Source organism: Phascolarctos cinereus, unplaced genomic scaffold, assembly GCF_003287225.1.
Source record: "Phascolarctos cinereus isolate Bilbo 61053 unplaced genomic scaffold, phaCin_HiC Scaffold_1;HRSCAF=81, whole genome shotgun sequence".
Lineage (NCBI taxonomy): Eukaryota > Metazoa > Chordata > Mammalia > Diprotodontia > Phascolarctidae > Phascolarctos > Phascolarctos cinereus.
The window spans coordinates 214,271,776-214,291,555 of NW_027555514.1; the positions used below are offsets into that span (position 1 = coordinate 214,271,776).

Consider the following 19,780-nt stretch of genomic DNA (forward strand, 5'->3'; position numbering starts at 1 on the left):
CTGAGTCACTGACCCCTGCCGAAATCAGGGGCATTGACGCCACAGATGGGATCAGCAGAGGAGCAAGGATTCTAGGGCAGACCCAAGGTTTCCAATGGGTTGGACTTAGGGGATCAGCCCTGCCTTGGAGGGGAGGGGAGGCCAGCTAGGGTCTCTTTCATCATGTCTACAGCTGTGAAATTCAGCTTTTCAGTCTGCCCTTCAAGGCTCCTCCAAATTCCACTTCCCCATCCCTTTCCTGTGATTAGCTTCTGTGTTCCAGCCGGGCAAACCTGCCCCTCTCCCTCCCTCGATCTCTTTTCCCTCCTGCCTGGGATGCCCTGATCTCCTCTCCTCTCCCAGCCCCCTTCCCCCCACCCCAGCCCTGTCCCTCCCTTCCTTCCTCATCCCGTTCCATATTCCCCTCCTCCAACACTTCCTTGACTAAACAAACCCCTTTCAACTCCACCCCTCTCCATCTCAAGGCTCCCTCCATCCAGTTCCTTTTCTGTCTTTTTAGCTTGGTCTCTGTCTACTGGGCTTCTTTTGCCTTTCCTCTCTTCTCCTTAGGATGGACACTCCCTGAAGGAGATCGTTGCCTTTTTGCCTCTGGATGTACCATCCTACACTTTTAGTACTTAGGACTGGGCACTTGGGGAGGTGGGGTCAGGGTGGGGTGGGATGGGGAGAGAGTGGGGAGGAGAGATGGGGGAGAGATGAGGGCTTTGAGGTCGGGGCAGTGCTGATCAGCCTGGTATGGGGAGACTAGGACTGATAGGGATAGAGATGAGTGGACAAATCATCTTCTCTACCCCATCCTCACCTCCAGGGACCCAGGTATAGACCCTCCCTTACAGGCTCAATAGGTCCTCATACGTCCATCCTGTTTTAGGGTAGGCAGAGCCAGTATAAACTCTGTGTGTGTGTGTGTGTGTGTGTGTGTGGTGGGGGAAGGAGAGGGTGTCTGTTCTTTGTGGAGACAGGAGAAAGTGTAGGTTAACCTTAGGGATGTTTGAAATTTCATATTGAACTTCTAAAGCTGGGTAGACAGGATAGCTCTCATTACTGGTGAAGAGGACACACTCTTCCCTGTAATTCAGGAAAGGCAACCTGGAGAACGTGGCCTCCATACAGAGATTGGGAAGAAAAGAGGAGGAAAAGCAGATAAGAGAGAAAGGGTTGGTGGCAGAAAGGTGTGTGTGTGTGTGTGTGTTGGGGGAGAACTTGGCTTGTTCACATTCAGACCTCCCGGAGTTGTCCCCAGCACCTCCTCCAGTGATCCAGGGGCTGGTCAGGCCGGTTCCAGATACCCTCAACCTGGCTCTTTTCCCTTAGCTCCAGCTCCTTCTCTCTCAGGGTTTCCTTCCTTCCTTCTTTCTTTTTCTCTATCATTTGCCAGGAGAAGATAGTCAGCTCCTTGGCCCATACTCTCCTGACTACACCACCCCTGTTCTGCTCCCCTCACCCCACCTCTGAGTGCCCGGACACAAAGACAGACCCACGGACAGCTGGGTAAATAAGGAGGAATGGAGTGTGGGGTGGTGGTAATCTGAGAAAGTTTCCTGGAGGAGGGGAATCAGAGAGAGGAAAATCTGATGACTGTGAAGGATGTGTTCCATCAGTAGAATAAGGCTCAAGAATTATCAATTTAACATTTCATTAATTATCCATTAGCAGCCTACTTTGTGTTGGGGACCGGGAAGACAAAAATGAAAGCAGATGAAGCTGGAGAAGTTTAGGGTCTGGAGTCAACATTCATTGAGACCCCAATCCAGTGTGAGTGGGGAGAGAAAGAAAGTAAAGTGAAGAATTGGTTCTAGAATCAATCAATCAATCGAAATTCATTAGGCACTCACGTCCCTTTCAGCCAATATCCTAGAATCCCAGGATTCTTTTACCTGCATTTCCTGATAGGAAACTTACAAAAACCCTCTAATGTAGTCAGGGTGAGGATTCTGTTTATTTTTACAGATGAGGAAACTGAGGCTCTGAAAAAATCAACTGACTTTGCTCAAAGTCACAGAGCTAAATCAAGAGCAGAGCATGACCTGTAGCCTCCCATAAAAATCTTTACATTATCTGTTCCAGCAGCGACCTGGGCTTCAATTATATTGGGAAAGAAGAGGCTCAGAGATGTCTAGGGACTAAACCAACGTCACACAGCACCCCACAGTGCAGGGCTAATGGAACAACGCAGATCTTTCAACAACCATTCAAAGGCTCATATTCCGGGTTATTCCCCTGCGGGACAATGTAGCCTATCCTTAGGGTTACTCTCGGTCCTCCGACCCGAGCCAGGGTTACCCTCTGTCCTGCTTCGACCAGAGTACATGTTCATGCCAGGATCTAAGGCCGCGTCCCGAAGCTGCAGTACTGACTCCGGTGACTCCCCCAACCCAGGGGGCGACGGAGAGCTCTCTTGGTCCTTCTGTCCCTCCGCTCCCCATCTCTCTATGCCGGAAGTTTGGCTGCTCTTTCCAAAGCACAACAGCATCTCGATGGTGGGGAGGGAATGGAGCCGGGCAAAAGAGGGGGTGGATTTCTTGGGGTCCAATCTCAGAAAGACATGAACGGCAAAAAAAGAAGGATCTTCCACTCCAGAGAAAGACTCATACATTATACATCATATAGTGATAATCAGTTATGAGAGAAGCCTTTTCTAATGTTTAGGCGAAACAGAGATACGCGCCTCTCCTTTCCCCCCTCCCCCGGGGAAGAGAGCAAATGATGGAACAGGCCGAACTCAGACCTCTGACTCTAGGGGCGGATGGTAGAGTCCTCAGGCTCCTCCCCCCAGGGCAGTGGATGGTCTCGTCCGAAGCGGTGAGTGCGGTTCTTGGGCCTAGGCTGCTGGGGGTTCTGCCGCCCCTGCCCCCGGGCTCAGTGAGCCTACGCCGCTCCCCAGGTGCTGGGGCCCCACGTGGTGGGACCCCCGGGCTGGGCTGGGCGGGGCCCGGGGGAGGGGGCCTCGGGGCGCGGGCGGGCGTCCGGGCTCAGGCGAGGGGGCGGAGGAGCGGGCAGAGTCCGCAGCCTTCCCGCCTGCGTCCATCTGTCTGCGGGGCCAACCGATCCGCGGCGAGCCCGGGCTCGACGTCCTCTTGAGGGACGGCGCCCCCGACGGTCCCAAGGATGCACCGGCGGGGCTGAGGTGCCACCCGCCGCCCCAACCGCCCCTGCCCCGGGGTCCGGGACCAGGTAGGGAGGGCCCCCCGAGTCCAGCTTTGGGGGGCGACCGGCGGCGACAGCGCCCCGGGCTGGTGCAAGGCTCGGACCCAGCTCCCCGGCCCAGAGGAGCCCGGGGCCTCAGCTTATTCATCTGTGAAGTGGGAGGGCGTCGAGGTCTCGGGCTAGAAGTGATCCCTCCCACCTCGGCGTCTGCCCTCTCGCGCTAATTTTGTTTCCCCAGAATGTGCACCCAGTGTTTATGTCACCACCATATGTGGTAGCAAACAAACGTCAGCACTTCCTACGTCTTAGCTTAGTGCCTGGCACATAGTAGGTGCTTAATAAATGTTCATTGACTTGAATTATGATAGCAAACCCCTGATAAATCAGGGGTAGATGCTCACGGGTTGTCTAGAATTGTGGCAGATGAAGTCATAGGATTCCAAGTCTGTGTTCTTGCCTGGGATGTGGCCGTGTTTGTCTTTACAGACTTTACACTTGCCTCGGGGTCTGCTAGGGGAGGCTGGCCGTGCAAATTGGCTTTATCCTCTTTCGGTGGGGGGTGTGACCCGAGGGCCTGTAGTGGAAGTGGGCTTGGATCTGGAGTAGGAAGCTTTTCAAACCTAGCTGGGGGGCACCTCAGAGAAAGGACCTCACTGGGTGCTCCATCACCCCTTGATTTTGTAGATGAGGAAACTGAGGCCCTAGGGAGACTAAATGACTTGCCCAAAGTCACCCTGGTAGTAAATGTGAGAGGGGGATTCACTCGGGTCCTCTGACTCCATAGCTGGGCCTTTTTCTGCTACACTATGATCTTCCTAGGCACTCACACTGTAATTGGTGCCCTTGGGGAAGCCTTGTTTTCCAAGAGTAGTGGTTGCCCCTTGGCTGTTTTTTTTTTCCCTTTTTATTTGAGGCAGAGTCTCTATCTCAGCTGGGTTGGAAGTGCATCAGTCACTCTTGGTTGCAGTTCCACTGCTGATCACAGCATGGATTGACCCACTCTGGGCTATTTTGTTTTACCCTTCCTTAGACAGCCTGGTCCCCCTGTACCTTCCATCTTTTCTGGGAGGCTCAGCATATTGGTGGTGCACTTAATTCAGACACTCAAGTTTGGCTTTAGCTACCGCAACTCACAACTTCTGAGCTCAAGAGATCCGCCAGGCATGTGCCACCACACGTAGCCCCCTGACCAATTGAGGTGTCATTAGTGCTGGAATGCCTTGCCTGCTCAGATGCTGGAAAGTTCAGTTTCAGGTGGTCCCATGCCTTTAGTGTGAATCACTTTTTAATCCCTTCTCTTCATATATAGCTCTGTGTGTGTGTGTGTAAGTAAAGCACACTCCCTGGAGAGCACAGTAGGGAGATACTGAGGAAGAATCTAGGAGTTCCTAATTGGAGTGGAGAGATAGAGTTCAGAGATGAGTATACCTAATGGATGGAGCTCTGGCTTAAAAAGTGGTTAGAGAAGACTTTCTGGGAGAAGTATAGAGCTTTGTTTAGAAGGAGTATCAGAACTGGACTAAAGAGAAAAGGGACTGAGAAAACAGGAATTCTTAAGTTGGGATGAAAAGCCTCTGTGAAGGTTCATCTGATAAGAAAGATGAGTTAGCTGAAGAGATAGGAGTAACTTTTCTGGAGGGTATAGTATTGGGAAGAATGAAGATGCAGGAGGCTAAAACAGAAGTGGGAGTGGTGAGAGGAATGTCCTTGGAGACTGTGACTCCCAAGTCTGGAGTTGACCCATGAAATCAAACAACTGATTGGTTGCTGAGCAGAGGAAGAATGGGTCAGTGCAATGACTGAGAAAGATGAGGCTGACAACCTCTCTGGCATATAAGGGAAGGTTCGAACAGCCTGTTTTACTGTCTGTCTTGTGGGAGGGTCTCAGCACCTGACCCAGGACCACGGCAGTGACTGGGGAACCTCTGGGTTTTGACTACAACATTTATATTGTATCTTAGATTGTTGTGGGGCAGCGTAAATTCTCCCACTAAAGCCAGAGGGGTTTGAATGACACGTGGTCAGACAGGGTAAGTCCAAGTAAGCCACCAGATCAATTTGAAAATGTAGAGATTCAGGAAAGGTTCAGAGTTTAGATAAATTTGCCAGTGAGTGATTTAGAATTGGGCCACTGAGGGAAAGGAGGATAATTCAGAGAACGTCACAACATCAGTGACCTTTGAGGCATACTATTCCCTCTGCCCAGGCCAACTTCACTAGTGCTTTGGCTAACCTTGAGGGATGCTTCAGGAACACTGGAGAGGGACCTAGGAGTTCCTAACTGGAGCGGAGAGACAGGATTTAGAGTGGAGCACATCTGATTGGTGGAGCTCATCTATCTGGTTTTGGGAAAAGACTTAGGAGATCCCGGGGCACAGCTCGGGAGAAGAGCTAAAAAGAGAGATAAAATTCATTCAACAAGCCATTATGGGTGCCTGCTATGGAGGGACTTCAGGGGACAGGAGTATAGTTCACAGGGACTGAATTCAAATCCCATTTACTACCTGTTGGACACTGAATGGGCCACTTAGCATTTCCGGGCCTCAGTTTTTTCTGTTGTGAATAAAATAAGGTTTCTGGAGGTGTTTTGCCAGATCTGTTACAGCTTTCCTGAGCTTAGGGAACTATCTAGAGAAGGGACTGAGAATACAGAGATAAAAATGAGACAGTCCTTGCACTTAGGGAGCTTACATTCTAAAGAGAGAAGAGTAGATACCTCCCACAGGTGGGAGAGAGCCTTTGCAAAGGTGGGGAGGTGGGAGATGGCTTGTCCTGTACTGGAAAGAGCAGGTAGGGCCAGTTTAGCTGATGGGAATATGAGAGGTGAAGGAGGAGGAAGGGTCGAGGATGGCTAGGCTGGTGGTGCCTTTAACGGAAACAGAAGCTAGAGAAAATGTGGACAGGGGAGAGAGGAGAAGAGGAGTTCTGATTTCTCTTGTGTCCGTATCAAGTATGAGATGCCTGCCTTGTGATGTCCAGTAGGCAGCTGTGTGATGTTGGCACTGAGGCTCAGAAGAGAGCCGGCTATGAGGGGGATCATTTTATTAGTTGTCATTATTTCCCCATCACCAAACACAGGGCCTGACACATAGCAGATGCTTCATAAAATACCTGTTGATTACTTACCTGTGTAGAATTGAATCCATGGGAGCTGATACACCAAGAGAGGGGTATAGAGAGAAAACAGACAAAGACAGAGGCCAGAGCCTTGATGGACACAAACAGTTAGAGGGCACAGGATGGATGATTAGACAAAGGAGGAGGAGTGAGAGGGAGGAGAGCCTGGAGGGAACAGTGCCAGAAAAGCCCAGGGCAGAGCTGAGTATCCAGGAGAAGGGCTTAATTAGCTGACATTATTAAGTGCCTACTCTTTCCTGCGTGCCAGTTATGGGGATACAAAGACAAACATGAAATAGACCTGCCCTCAGGGAGCTTCCATTCTTTCGGGGGAGATGACATACATATATATGTACAAAATAAACAGGTTAATTGGGAGGAAGGTGGGAGACCTAGCCCAAGAGCAAATCAGGAATGACCTCTTTAGAAGGTGGTGTTTGAGCTAAGTTTTGAGATGAGAGGAAAAGGAGCTCTGTGGGTGAGAATCAGTAAGGCCAGTTTGAAGCAAGCTATGAAGATATTTAAATATGAAACAGAAGAGTTTATATTTTGACCTTGAGGTAATAGGGAGCCATTGCAGTTGATTGTGTGTGTTTGTGTGTTTTTGTATGAGTGCGTGTGGGGGGGGGGGAGTGGGGGGCATGGGGGTGGGGGGGGTGTTACATGATCAGACCCTTGTTTCGGGAAAGTAGTTTGGTCTCTTTGGAGGAGGACTGGAATGGGAAGAGACTTGAAGTAGAGAGACCAGTTAGGCTATTTCCATAAGGCCAGGATAAGGGCCACCATGTGAGTAGAGAAAAGGGGACAGATGTTGTGGAAGTAGAAATAGTAAGATTTGGCAATTGCTCTGTGGTAAGGAAGAGTAAAGAGCTCAGGATGATGCCCAGGCTTCCCAGCTCGGTGTCTGGTAAGATGGGGAGTGTTCTTGCTAGAAATAGGCAAGTTCAGGGGGCAGCTAGATGGCGCAGTGGATAGAGCACTGGCCCTGGAGTCAGGAGGACCTGAGTTCAAATACAGCCTCAGACACATAACACATATTAGCTGTGTGACCCTGGGCAAGTCACTTAACCCCATTGCCTAGCCAAAGGAAAAAAATAGAAATAGGGAAGTTCAGGAGAGGGTGAGTGTTGGGGAAAAGATGTTCAATTTAGTTTGAGACACCTCTGAAATGCCCAGTTGTCAGCCGGTGATCTGGGACAGGAGGAGTAGAGCTCGAGAGAGCTTAAGGGTGTGTGTGTGTATGTATGTCTGTGTGTCTCTGTGTGTGTTATCTGCATGACAATGATGATTCAACCCATGAGAGAGTGTACAGAGAGAAAAGTGGCTGGGCAAAGCCCTTGGGGGCACCAGCAGAGAGGTCCAGAGGACAAAAGAAGATGAGAATTTAGAAATTAAGAAGTGGTTAGTAACCATGGAGTGAGCAATTTCATTTAAGTCCTGAGGTCAGAAGTTCGATTGGGATGGATTTAGATGTGAGTTAGTGAAAAAGAAGTGAACACAGTATAGACAGCTTTTTCTAGGAGTTTGGTTATCCGGGTAGGGGGATATAGTCTAGTAGTTTGAGGGCATGATAGGGTCAAGTGAAGGTTTTTTAAAGATGGAGGATGCTTGGGCATGTTTATAGGGACCATGGAAGGTAATTAGGGATAGATTTGGAGATGAGAAGAGGGTGATTGAAGTGGAGGCTGCCAAGGCGGATGGGATCAAAGGCACAAGTAGAGGGAATGGTCTTGGTGAAGGCCACTCTTCAGAGACTGGAGCAAAAGATGAGAAATGTGAGGGCATTTTCAGTGGAGTACTGGGGGAGAGGTAAGTCATCATAAATGGCTTGTATTTTCTGAGGCAAATTTGGGGCCATGCCCTCTACTGAGCACCAGGACAAGAGTTGGGAGTGGGAGGCTTGAAAGAAGAGATGGTTTGGAAAATCCATTGTGTTTTGTAGGCTATAGAGTCAGTCAGGGAAAAAATAAAAGGATTGCCAGGCAGCAGTAATGAGGTCTGAGTATGAGGCCTATCAATTTGTAGTGAACTCAGTCAACATGGTGTGTGAATTCTTTCATTACATGGGAGGCTGATGGGGGAGAAGAGAAGGTGAGGTGGGTGTGGGAGGCAAGGAAGCACCCAGGGAAATCTTGGGGAAGACCTTTGAAATCCTAGGTGAGAAATTGACATTTTCAGACATTCATCATCGTTCATTAGCAGACATATTAAGTTCTAGTTCTTTGAAGTGAATTGGGGAAAGATATTTAAGAAATGGTCTTTGCGAGCAAGGATTACAGATTTCATAGCAGTTAGAGCTGGAAAGGATGGTAGAGACAATTCTGTCTTGCCTCGTTTTTTTTGTTCCTGAGGAAGCATACCCTGGGTAGATCAGTGATTTGCCCAAGCTGCTTGGGCCCCAAGGTCAGGGAAGGATTCAGGGAGGGGGTGGGTCTGTGAGCAGCATCAGAAGGGTATGTGTCAGCTTGGAGTCCTCGGTGTGTCTAGGTGTGATTTTTTTCCTCCAGAGCCAGCCAGCCGCCTGCCAGGTTGGTGGGAGCAGCCAGCGGCCGGGGGATGAACTGCCGGGCTGAGGTCCTGGAGGTGTCCGTGGAGGGGCGGCAGGTGGAGGAGGCCCTGCTGGCCGTGCTGCACACCGTGCTTCTGCACCGGAGCACCGGCAAGTTCCACTACAAGAAGGAGGGCACCTACTCCATCGGCACTGTGGGCACCCAGGACATCGACTGTGATTTCATTGACTTCACCTACGTGCGCGTCTCCTCCGAGGAGCTGGACCGGGCCCTGCGCAAGGTCGTTGGGGAGTTCAAGGTAGGGTGACAGCCAGAGAGATGGGCTTCTTCCCTCTGTCCTCAAAGCTGTCTACATCGTCACTTGTCCATTTGGGTTCTCATGTTTGGGCTGGTACTGCCCTTTTCTGTCCAACAAAGAGCCATCTGTATCCTTTGACTAGGCTGTCGACCTTAATGATTAGTCCAGTTTCCTGGGCCATTGGCCTGTCAGAACTGATCCTGAGGGTCCCTTTACTTGGCCCTTTGGCTTCTTCCTTTACGCCTTGTTAACCTGCCTGATCCCTGAGGATCAGTGGGTTTAGAGATCACAAATGCTCTGTCCCTAATCCCCTGCCTCCCTCTGCAGCTGCTGCCACCATCTCTTGGTGACAAGTTGAGCACTCACTCCCCCTTTCCTTCTGTTACACACCATGCCACGAGAGTGGGCTTCATAAGGGAAAAGAACAGTTTCCAGGCATGCCAAGAATAGGGTTGTAAGGAGTTGAGAGGACATTTAAAAGAAGAGTTCTCCATCTCTGCTGGGTGGTGGTTGAGCAATCATAATGACACCTCAGAGTTCTAGGACACTTGTCAGTTTGTGAAGTGCTCTCTCCACCACAGCCTGTTCCATTGCAGCCCATCCAAGGACTGTTACCTTCATTTTCCAGGCGAGGGAACCTGAGTTCAGAGATGGGAAGCAGCTCACCTGTGGTCCTATAGCCAGAATGGGAACCCAGGTGTCCTGACTCTTAAGTCTTTTCCCTTAGGCCACACTGCAGGCCTGAATGATTCCCTTGGCCGAGCCTCTTCCCACTGACCTCAAACATCTTCACCCAAAAGCTTCCAGATTTGAGATTTGCCCATTTGGACATTTTTGGGTTTAGCATTATTGGCTCCTTTGATGGGATCATTTAGTCACCTGACAGGTGAGAAAACTGACTCTCAGGGATATTAATGACTTATTCAAGATCAGAGAGCAAGTAAATAGCCCAGTTGGGATTTAAACCCAGGTCCTTTTACTCCTTAGTTAGCTGGGTGTTGCAGTGAATAGAGCACTAGGCCTGGAATCAGGAAGACCTGAGTTCAAATTTGGCTTCAGTCACTTACTAGCTGTGTGACCCTGGGCAAGTCATTTAACCTCTGTTTGCCTTAATCCACTGGAGGAGGAAATGGCAAACCATTCCAGTGTCTTTGCTGAGAAAAGCCCAAATGGGGTCACAAAAGAGTCAGAAATGACTGAATGACAACAGCAGCCTTTTGTTCCAAATCCAGAATTTTCTCCACTGCACCACACTTATAATCCCAGAGTCATGCCGAGCCAGCCAATCAAGAACCCTCCTGTGGCTGATGAGCTCTGGGTACTCTGCCAGCTGTAGCATCATTACTAAGAAATTACTCCTTCCTCCTCTTAGGGGAAGAGAAAAATGAAGTCATGAAGCATATGATATGACAGCTGGGCCACTTGGGTAGGAGTGGGAGTGCAAGAATAATTCAGTTGGACAACCAGTTCATCCCTTAGGGAGGTTTCCTAAGACGTTCCCTTTTCCTTGCACTCTGATTCTCAGGGCTGTGTCTACTTGACCTGTTCCCTACTTTGTCCTATTGGACTTAAACATGTAAATGTCCTCCTCAGAAAGGGAGGGATGAGGAGAAAGTGGAAAAGGCTGGAGTGCATGCTGGGGTGGGAGAGTGTTTGTTTGATAGTCAAAATGAGTTCATTTGGTTGGTTTCATTTCCAAGGGTCCTTGCCTGGAGCCCCTTGAGCCAAATGGACCCCTTATGGGTAGCCCTGGTCATAAAAGTGTCCAGGAACTTAGGCCACAGCTCCCCCTGTTCCCCTAGGAAAAGGCAGATCACTTTACAAATGACCAGGCAACTGTTGTGTTTCCTCTATAAAGGGATAGGCAGCCAATCCCAATTAACCCATCCCTTTTACTCAGAACATCTGGGTGGAGTTAGACGCCTCGTGCATTAATGATGGTAGACCCCTATTAGGGCATTTAAATCTATTCCCTGAAATGTGATTGAGGATTTGAGGCTTTCTTGGTCAGTAAGTGACTCACTCAAGAATGTGGTTTAGGATCTTTGGCCATCCAGGCGAAGGAGCCCAGGGTGGGGGGTCACCCAGACACCACAGTGCTGTGTCAGAGAAATTCCTAGAGCATATGGTCCCAGATGGCTTTCCTGTGGAGAACAGGGAGGTGGAGCCAGGGATGGACTGACCAGCTTTGATCCTTCTTTAACCCAGCGTCTTAAGTGTTTCTGTCTCAGGGTCCTTATAAAATCCATGGACCTGGGTTTGAATCCCAGCTTAGCTAATTAATCATTGTGATCTTGGGCCAGTCGCTTGATCTCTCTTGGCCTCAGTTTCATCTCCTGTAAATTGAGGGCTCTGGATTAAATGGATATCCCAAGTCCCTTCCAGCCCTAAATCCCAACTGCCTAGGCTAGGCTAAGGAGTTTAAAATGTATCTTGTGGCCAAAGAAGAAATTACTAAATAAAGGTGGTCTTTGAAGGAAAGGGTGTGGGACTCAGAAAGACTCAGAAAACTCTCAGGTTGGTTTGGGAAGTTAGGGAGGATGAAGAATTGAGGAGAGGCCTGACTAGAGAATGGGGGAGCAGGCTGAGCTTTTAGCTGTCAGTTTGATATTAGTACCAGTCTAGGCCTCAGTTTCCTCATCTGTAAAATGAAGGGGGGTGGATTAAACAGCCTTTGGAAATCTAGTCCAACTCTGACATTCTGTGGTTCTGTGGCAGTGGTGGGGTTGGCTGGAGACTTCCTCCCACATTCCACCAACAAGGCAGGTGGGGAATGGGGCATCGGCCTGGGCCGTGACAATGCTGTCTTTCTCTGGGCCTCACTCCTTACTCTTCCAAAGAGCTGATGTGGTATACCCAGGAACTTCCCTGGGGCAAGGGTAGAGTGAGTGGATGCTGGTATTGGAGCCTTTCGGTCTCATCTCTGTAATCTGTGCCTCCCTAGGATGCCCTTCGTAACTCGGGCGGGGATGGACTAGGGCAGATGTCCTTGGAATTCTACCAGAAAAAGAAGTCACGGTGGCCATTTTCTGATGAGTGCATCCCATGGGAGGTGTGGACAGTCAAGGTCCACGTGGTGGCCTTGGCCACAGAGCAGGAGAGGCAGATCTGCCGAGAGAAGGTGGGAGAGAAGCTATGTGAGAAGGTCATCAACATCGTAGAGGTGATGAACCGGCACGAGTACCTGCCCAAGATGCCCACACAGTCTGAGGTGGACAACGTGTTTGACACAGGGCTTCGGGATGTGCAGCCCTACCTCTACAAGATCTCCTTCCAGATCACAGATGCCTTGGGGACCTCAGTCACCACCACCATGCGGAGGCTCATTAAGGACACGCTGGCCCTCTAGTTTCAAAGAGCCAGGCCACGAGAGAGGACTGGTTGGGAGACTAACTCTTGGTAGCCTTTCCAGGGTTCTGTGGGCCTCAGCAATGGGGCGACCGAATTCTTTTTCTCCTTGAGGACTTGAATGGGCAAGGTGCATGTAGTGGGGGAGCCTGCTCTATATTCCTGGGGGGTATTTGGAAGGGGTTGTGACAAAAATCAAGGGTTGTGGTACCTGGGCCAATCAGAGTAGAAGTCAGGCCTGCTGGCCAAGCTTTCTAGGAGCAACCTGTTATCCTCAGGCCCTTCTTCGCTCCTGAGATGATCTCTTGAATTGAAGCTCCCCCCCCCTCTTTTTTTTGCTGACAGCAAAGGCTCTCTCCCCATCCCTCTCAAACTGTTGAAGGATATGCTCATCTTCAAGTCCTTGCTTAGGACACTATTACTGTCTTTTCAGATCCCTGGTATGGGAGTCCCTTTCCCCTCTTCCTCCTCTTCTGTACAGAAAACACACTAAGGAATAGTGAATAAAAGTTGGAAATGTGAGTTTTGGGGTGACCTACCCCCACCTCAGTCCTGTGCCCTGTGTTCTGTCCTGAGACATGGGTCTAAGTATTCAGCCCTAGGATATAGACTTTATCTGAAGCAGGGGGCAGCTCCTGCCCTGTAGCTTTCTATGCCTTTCTGCCTTTGGCTCCAGGGCTGGGCTGGGCACTGGGAGGAACTGGGAGTGTGTGTGGCCTAAGACTTGGGGGAGCAGGGGTCTCCTTGTGTTTCCCTGAGATCTTCCAGGGCTCAGCGACTACACTGTTCCGATGTGGACTAGAGAGATAGGATTGCTCTGATCCCCCCAGTGATTTGAGCTGTTCTCCTAGCACCATCCCACACCATTACCCTTAGGACACATCAGAAGGCTGGGTTATGCAGGCTTCTCCTTGATTTGTAGCAGTCTGCACCTGGTACCTGTTTGCCTGTAGTTACTTGGGGACATGTTTAGTGGATCTGATGACCACCATCCTTTTTAGTTCTGAACCTGTAATTTGTTGATAGTGACATTTGCCTTGGTTCTTTTCAGAGAGAGAGAAAATGAATGAGAGAGTGTGAGTGAATGTATGTGTGTGCCAGCACCAAACCTCCCTTACAAAGCAGAGTTAGACCTGGAGAAGGCCTGCCTGTGCTCTAGAGCCCTCTCTGCCCACTGGGCGGCTGAACAGGTGCTCAACCACTTAGGTCAACCAAACTCAGGAGACCGTCACTAAAAAAGGGACCCGTTGCCTTCACCCACATCCACAGCCTTGGAGCTTCCTACTCTTCTGACTGGGCACGTGGTGAAAAAGCGTGGATGTACTGGGAGCAGACGCCCCCCCACCCCAATGGAAAAAGCAGCTCCAAATGTTGAAAGCTGAAAGACAGTGATTTGGTGACTCTCTTCCTGTGTCGTCTTCATCTTTTTGGCCTTCAGTTTAGGATTATAGTTTCGGAGTCCCGCTAGGTCATTGAGGCCAAGTCCTCTTTCTCACTTTACTTATGAGGAAAGTGAGGTTGGGAAAAGTGAAGCGGCTTGTTCAGAGTCACGCAGAGTAGTGATATGACAGGGATCTCTGGCTCTAAATCCAACACTCTCCGCTATACTCAGTAGGATGTCTCTAGGCTGAGCCTCCGTATGAGTGGCTGGAGGGAAAGGTTGAGATGGGGAGAATTTTGAAGGGAGGTCTCTGGTGTAATGGAAAGTCTTGAAATGAGGAGAGTTGCGTTTGAATTTAGGCTCTTCCATTTAATTTACACCTTTGGGGCTTGTTATTTTAGACAAGGTGTAGGGGAGCTTTAGCTGAGGTCCCTTTAGGGCTAGTTGGGGGCTTTGAAAGGGGCGTGGTACAGAAGGTGATGGACATCCTCGGAGTGGGAGAGGGCTGGGATGGGGCCCAGGGGAACCGATAGTTCCGCCCTCCTTTCGCTCCTCCCCAGCTGTCCGTGGTGGGCAGCTCTTGTACACATCTGGCTTTCCCTGCACATCTGCGGGCCGCGGAGGATGAACGGTTCCGAGCCCGGGGAAGCGGTCCCGGGTTCTTGCTGTAATGTGTCGGGGTTGCCCCCGGGTGTGGGACTGGAGCCTGGGGCTGGGGGCCTTTCGGGGGCGCGGGCGCTGCAGGCTGCGGTGCTGGGAGTCCTCTCCCTGCTTGTGCTGTGTGGGGTTCTCTTCCTGGGTGGGAGCCTGCTCCTCCGGGCAGAGAGCCTGGCGGGTCAGTTGGCCCGAGAGCGGCGCCCGTCCCGGGAGGATGACTGGGGGTGCGGCGGCAGCGGCCATGGCTCTTAGAGTTTTGGCAACTGCTGCTTGACCCCTGGGACTTGGACCAAGCTGCCCCCCTCCCGGAGCGCGACTCTGGGGCCCCTGGGACGCAGCACCCTCGGGTCTCCAGAGGAGACGTCTTCTCGGTCCTTCCACGCAGCCCAGCCTCTGCTTTGGACCCAGCTGGAGCTGGAGATCCTCCAGCTGAGACCCAGGGATCTGGAAGCCCAGCGTGTGTGCGGGACAGGAGCGAACCCTCTCAGGCCGGAAGGTCAGAGGGCCCGTGGCCTGTAGAGGTGAGAGCTTCGCAGTAGAAGGCAGCCACTGTTGAGTCGGGCCGTGGTCCAGGTATCTTAGAGGCAAGGGAGACCAGCACCAGGGAGTGAAAGGGAGTGGGAGGGGCCTTGAAGCTACCTTCCCCCCACCCCCAACCCCTCAAAAAACTGTCCAAAGGTCTCAGGTCAGCTGGGACAATCGGTTTCTTCCCTTTCCCATTTGTTCTGGTATTGAGACCCTGTGTCAGGACCTTGGGCTGTGAGACCTGGGGTCTGGACCTGGAGGAATTAAGCCCGGGGAGGTGGCTAGGCTGGATGGATGGGCTTGGGCTTTCAGAGTGCCCCAGGGAAAAACACTTCTACTCCCCCTCCTGTTGCTTTCCTTACCCCCCCCCCCAATTCCTCCAGAATAATTAAAAAAAAATTACTGAATAGCTATTATGTTCAAGACACAGTGGTGGGCCCTTGACCTACTGGGACGTAAGATCAAGCTAGGACACCCCTCTCTCCCAGGCTACCCCCCCCACTATCCCTCCTCAGCCCCTGCCAAGTCTTTCACCACCCAGTGGGTAAGCACAGCCCTGGCCTTCACCTTGCAAAGCAATTCTACACCCTCCTGCCCTGTTTCCATTCTCCAGGTTCTCAGGAGTTGAAGAGTATAATGCCAAAACACAGTCCTCTAAGCTTTCAAAAAACACTCCTTCAGAAACAGAGACCATGGACTGAAGAGCAAGTTCTTTGATTTCGCCCTGAAGGTTGGAACCTGTTGGATACTCTTGTGGCCTCAATTTACCAATCTTTAAAATGGAGCAGTTGGTCAGATGATCTCTAACCTCTTCTGATTCTGTGATTATAAAAGGAGTTGGGGAGGAGCCAAGGGCCTGAATAAACATTTAAGAAGGCACCCCAGCTCTGAATCCTGGAGAATGGGTGGTCTTACTGAAGTCCGGCTGAGGTCTGTCCTCCCAGACGCCCAGATTGGTGTCGGGGAGGAGGATGGGACAGATCCCGGGCCTCTGGGATGACTTGGAAGTATGCTGACCTAAAGAGCTGGGAGCAGAGAGCTTCCAGCTGTGGCCTCTCCTGCTTCATCTCTGTCTCTTGGGTCCTTCTTGATCTCGCAGTGACTGTTCCCAGCTGGAAGGGGATGTGTGGGGCTGGGGGGCTAGAGAAGGCTTCTGTCCATTTCCCTGCATCCTTGATTTCAGCCAGCCTTAGGCCTAAGCCATACGGTCACTCTCCTTTCACCCATGGGGCAGGCAGAACCGTGGTCTTAGGGTGGAAGCTGCCGGAGGCTGGAGTCTGTTGAAGCCAAAGGCCCTCCCCTTCAATTTGGGATGGGATGTTTGGGAGAAGTTAATGATAGGTCATCACCTCCTCTCCTATTCTTTGTTCTTTTGAAAGGATCTCAAAGCACTTAACTCAGATTGGATTTACTAGACAATTGGTCTTGCCTGCTCCAGGGCTGAGAACTGAATCATGCTGCTAGGATTTCCAGAGTCTTTCTCCTTTCTCCTAAGCAACTAGTTCTTAACCAAGGCCCTGGGTCCTTAGCCACCCCCATTGATTGAGAGATCTCAGCTCAGACTTAATAGGGGTCTGTCGCCCTGTTGGACAAGAGAAACACTCCATCCGAGGTTGGGGAGATGAGGCAGGCTACGAGGAAGGAAGTTGAGGTGGGGGACCTGGAGGGTAAGTGAGAAAGGAGATGAGGACCAGTACTGGAATGTGGGGGTGGGGAAGAGTTGGAGGGAGGCATAGGGGTGGGAACAAACCGAGCCGCTGTTGAATCTTGATCTTCCTCAGAATGAATTAGGCTTATTTGTGTATAGCATTTTCCAGCTAATCCCTGTTATGTTAATCAATTCCACTTACCAGTGGAATTGAGACGCTTTCCATCACCCCAGGGGAGGGACACCATTTCCCCCCTTTTTCCCCTCCCCACATGCATTCCGTTCCATTTATCAAATACTTTAAGTGCTCACTGTATGCTGGACATTGTACTAGGTCCCGGGGTCCATCCCAAGGGACTCATCTCCACTCTCCTGAAGTCTGCAGTTGAATAAGGAATTAAACGTCAGGAACTAGGGTAAACATTTAAATATATCTATTTAACTAATGTATTGTGTCTGTACATCCTCCCGCTTTTCATGCTATGGCCTTAGCCTCTTCCTCATGGGATAATTTCCTCTAATATACTAGATGGTTTACTTTCCCCAGGCTAAAGCAGGGGAGAGTGTGAGTATTGAGTCTGTAGGAACAGGGGTGGGCTGGAACACTGGAAATGATCATAGCCTTAAAAACCTCCACAAAGCACACAGTTCCAAGAGGTCAGAACAGAGAACTCAGAGTCACCAGAAGGAATGAGTACTTTCCACCATGACTGAGGGGTCAGCAAGGACTGGCCAAGCAGAAGGAAGGGCCCCACAGAGCTCTCCCACCCCCAGCCTCCTGTCACCCAACCTCTGTCTCACACCTGGGGAGGTGGGAGGTGAAGAAGTGAGAGAAGTAGGGCTGAGGCAGGGAGGGGAGGCCACAAACAGTTTCTTCATCCAGGCTTATCTGGCTACCCTTGATCTGGACCCGCAGACTGATGGAGCCTGGGATTGGCTGGGAGGGTGGATAGCAACCTTCACATTCTCCCAAGAAAGATAAGAAGGCAGCCAGTCTCTGCTGGGTGGTCATCGCTACAGCCTTAAGATGGGAAGAGAAGGAATTAGGAAAATCTGGAAACCCTCTCTTTCCATCCCAACCCTTCAGCCAGCTGAACTGGGCTTGAAATAGACGAGGAAATGTGGGTGGGAGATCAAAGTTCCCAGCAGGCCAGGGACTCCACTGCTCCAAGAGAAGAAGCCACCAACAGAGGGAGAGGCTGGACTCAGACAGAGGTCAGACATCCTGGAGAATTTTTGGGCAGTCCCAGTAGGGAATGAGATCCTCAAAAGTACCACTGATGCTAGGTCAGGAAATCTGAAACAACAGGAGAGAAATCACCTGGTCAGTCTGCCTGCCTGGAAGCAGAGGAGATGGAAAGAAGAAATCGTTCATGTACTTGCTCACAACAAACTCATGAGGTAGTGTTGGAACTATGTCCATTTTACAGATGTGGAAAATGAGATTAGGAAAAGTGAAAGGAAGCATTTAGATCCAAGACAAGAACCTAGGTCTCTTGAAGCTCCAAAACGAATGTACTTTCCACAGGATGCCCCCGTACCCTGCCCATTTGGGGCAAGATGTTCCTTAATGAAAGCAAGGTGGGGAGCCTGCTTGTGAAGGGGGTACCCCTCCTTTCCTGACCGACAATAGAAAAGAGGAGACGGTCGGGCCTCTAAGCGTCAGCGCTTTTCTGCACTAGGGATTTGTCTCTGATAAAGTGAGGGAATATTCACAGAATCACACAAATCTTCCAGCCCCTGTCTCTCTCCCCACATTCCTCTCACCCATTCCTTGGTCTCTCCACTGGCTCCCTTCAAAGTCTTCTTTCCTTGATGGGATGGGTGAAGCTGGCTTCAAAAACGGTCGCTTTACTGCCACCATGTGGCTGTTTGTAGTAACCGCAGCGCTTACCACCCCCACCCCCCCACCCCCAACCTCCCTTCCCAGGTGGTGACAGGAAAATCCATCAACACTGAAAGTCTAGTCGGGAGCCTGCTGTGTGCCTAGTCCTGTGTTGAGCTCTGTGGAATGAGAGTGAAACTAGACCATTGTGTGGGATGCACTGAGGTGGTGGGGGGAGGGCAACAGAGCTGGACAATGCAAGCGGCCACGAATCGTGCATCAGGATTGTCTACAAAATGAAATTTACTTTTTCAGATGTTTCATTATAAATGTACATATTGGAATGCCAACTCTCTGTGTATCATAGGGATTTATTTATTTTAAATAAATTTGCTTAGAATAAGGTGAAGGCTCAAAAAAAACCCCTCCCACCTCTGGGGTGGGGAACTCGGGAAATAAATTTTGATTTTTGCTGGATTCACTATAGGATGGAGAATTGAATCAGTGGGATTAAATAAGTATGGGCCAGGGAAAGGGGTATGTTTGATGCTGAGTGTGGGGACACTCAGTCTTGGAGAAGAGAGAAGGTGTTGGTTCTAAGGGGGTTGTTTGTGGTGATGAGGCCCTTAGGGAAGGTTCATGGAAAGATCCCTTGATCTGGAATCATCAGACCTGACATTGAATCCTCACTGTCCCTGACTGCTTGTGGAAGTCTTTTCCTCTCTCTGGGTGCTGAATGAGATAATATCTAAGGTTCCTTTTAGCTCTGAATCTTGTGATTCCTTACCCTGGGGCTGAGGATGTCTCCAATTTTCTCCAGATCTCTGAGGTTAGCATTTTCTGAGGACTCTAGCCTTAGGGATTCCAATAGTGTGGGAGCCAAGAATCTGCTCCACCCAAGCTCTGAAAATCTACAGTGGCTGTATATACATAAGGAGGAAACCCTCTGGATGAAATGGTACCATTCATCCAGCAGAGCCCCAGACTGGGGGTTTCCTTTGGAATTTAATCCCTCTGATTACACTGGGACATTGTCCCAGCTCCTTCCCCGGTTCTTTGGGGTATCCCGATTTCCACAGCTTTCCTGACTTAGGTGAGGAAGGAATCCATCTCCTCCTTCCTTTAAACAGACTGAGAAAAAGTAGGATCAAATAAAGTTTCACTAGGGAAAACAATCCATCATTTAAGACATTAGACAACTCTCTCAGACAGTGAATTATAGAGATGACGAATTACGTTGGTGGAGAGAATTCCCTAAACTAGTGAAATCACAAATCCAACCCCGATCCCGTCAATCAGTCAATCAGCAATTTTAAACACCTGT

At 50.3% G+C, this 19,780-nt stretch overlaps 2 protein-coding genes across 3 annotated transcripts; both read left to right on the plus strand.

The window, feature by feature from the left end:
- The first annotated feature begins 2,699 nt into the window (after window positions 1–2,699).
- Window positions 2,700–12,942, plus strand: ATG101 (autophagy related 101). Of its 2 annotated transcripts, none has more exons than XM_020966189.2 (3): window positions 2,700–2,802; window positions 8,772–9,072; window positions 12,017–12,942. In XM_020966189.2, the coding sequence occupies exons 1-3, from the start codon at window positions 2,747–2,749 to the stop codon at window positions 12,419–12,421; spliced, it is 762 nt and encodes a 253-aa protein (XP_020821848.1). In that variant the 5' UTR covers window positions 2,700–2,746; the 3' UTR covers window positions 12,422–12,942. The 2 variants fall into 2 exon arrangements, with proteins under 2 accessions (XP_020821848.1, XP_020821849.1); XM_020966190.2 differs by lacking the exon at window positions 2,700–2,802 and adding an exon at window positions 3,092–3,174.
- Window positions 12,943–13,065: 123 nt separating this feature from the next.
- On the plus strand, window positions 13,066–17,077 carry SMIM41 (small integral membrane protein 41). Its single transcript, XM_078156963.1, has 2 exons — window positions 13,066–14,979; window positions 15,597–17,077. The coding sequence occupies exon 1, from the start codon at window positions 14,312–14,314 to the stop codon at window positions 14,708–14,710; it is 399 nt and encodes a 132-aa protein (XP_078013089.1). The 5' UTR covers window positions 13,066–14,311; the 3' UTR covers window positions 14,711–14,979; window positions 15,597–17,077.
- The last annotated feature ends 2,703 nt before the right edge of the window (window positions 17,078–19,780 follow it).

Bases quoted from the DNA above. Each gene is read 5' to 3' on its own strand.
- ATG101 (XM_020966189.2), top strand. From the start codon at position 2,747: ATGGTAGAGTCCTCAGGCTCCTCCCCCCAGGGCAGTGGATGGTCTCGT. The intron at 2,803-8,771 runs GTGAGTGCGGTT...TTTTTCCTCCAG, and splicing joins GGATGGTCTCGTCCGAAGCG to AGCCAGCCAGCCGCCTGCCA. The intron at 9,073-12,016 runs GTAGGGTGACAG...GTGCCTCCCTAG, and splicing joins AGGTCGTTGGGGAGTTCAAG to GATGCCCTTCGTAACTCGGG.
- SMIM41 (XM_078156963.1), top strand. From the start codon at position 14,312: ATGGGGCCCAGGGGAACCGATAGTTCCGCCCTCCTTTCGCTCCTCCCC.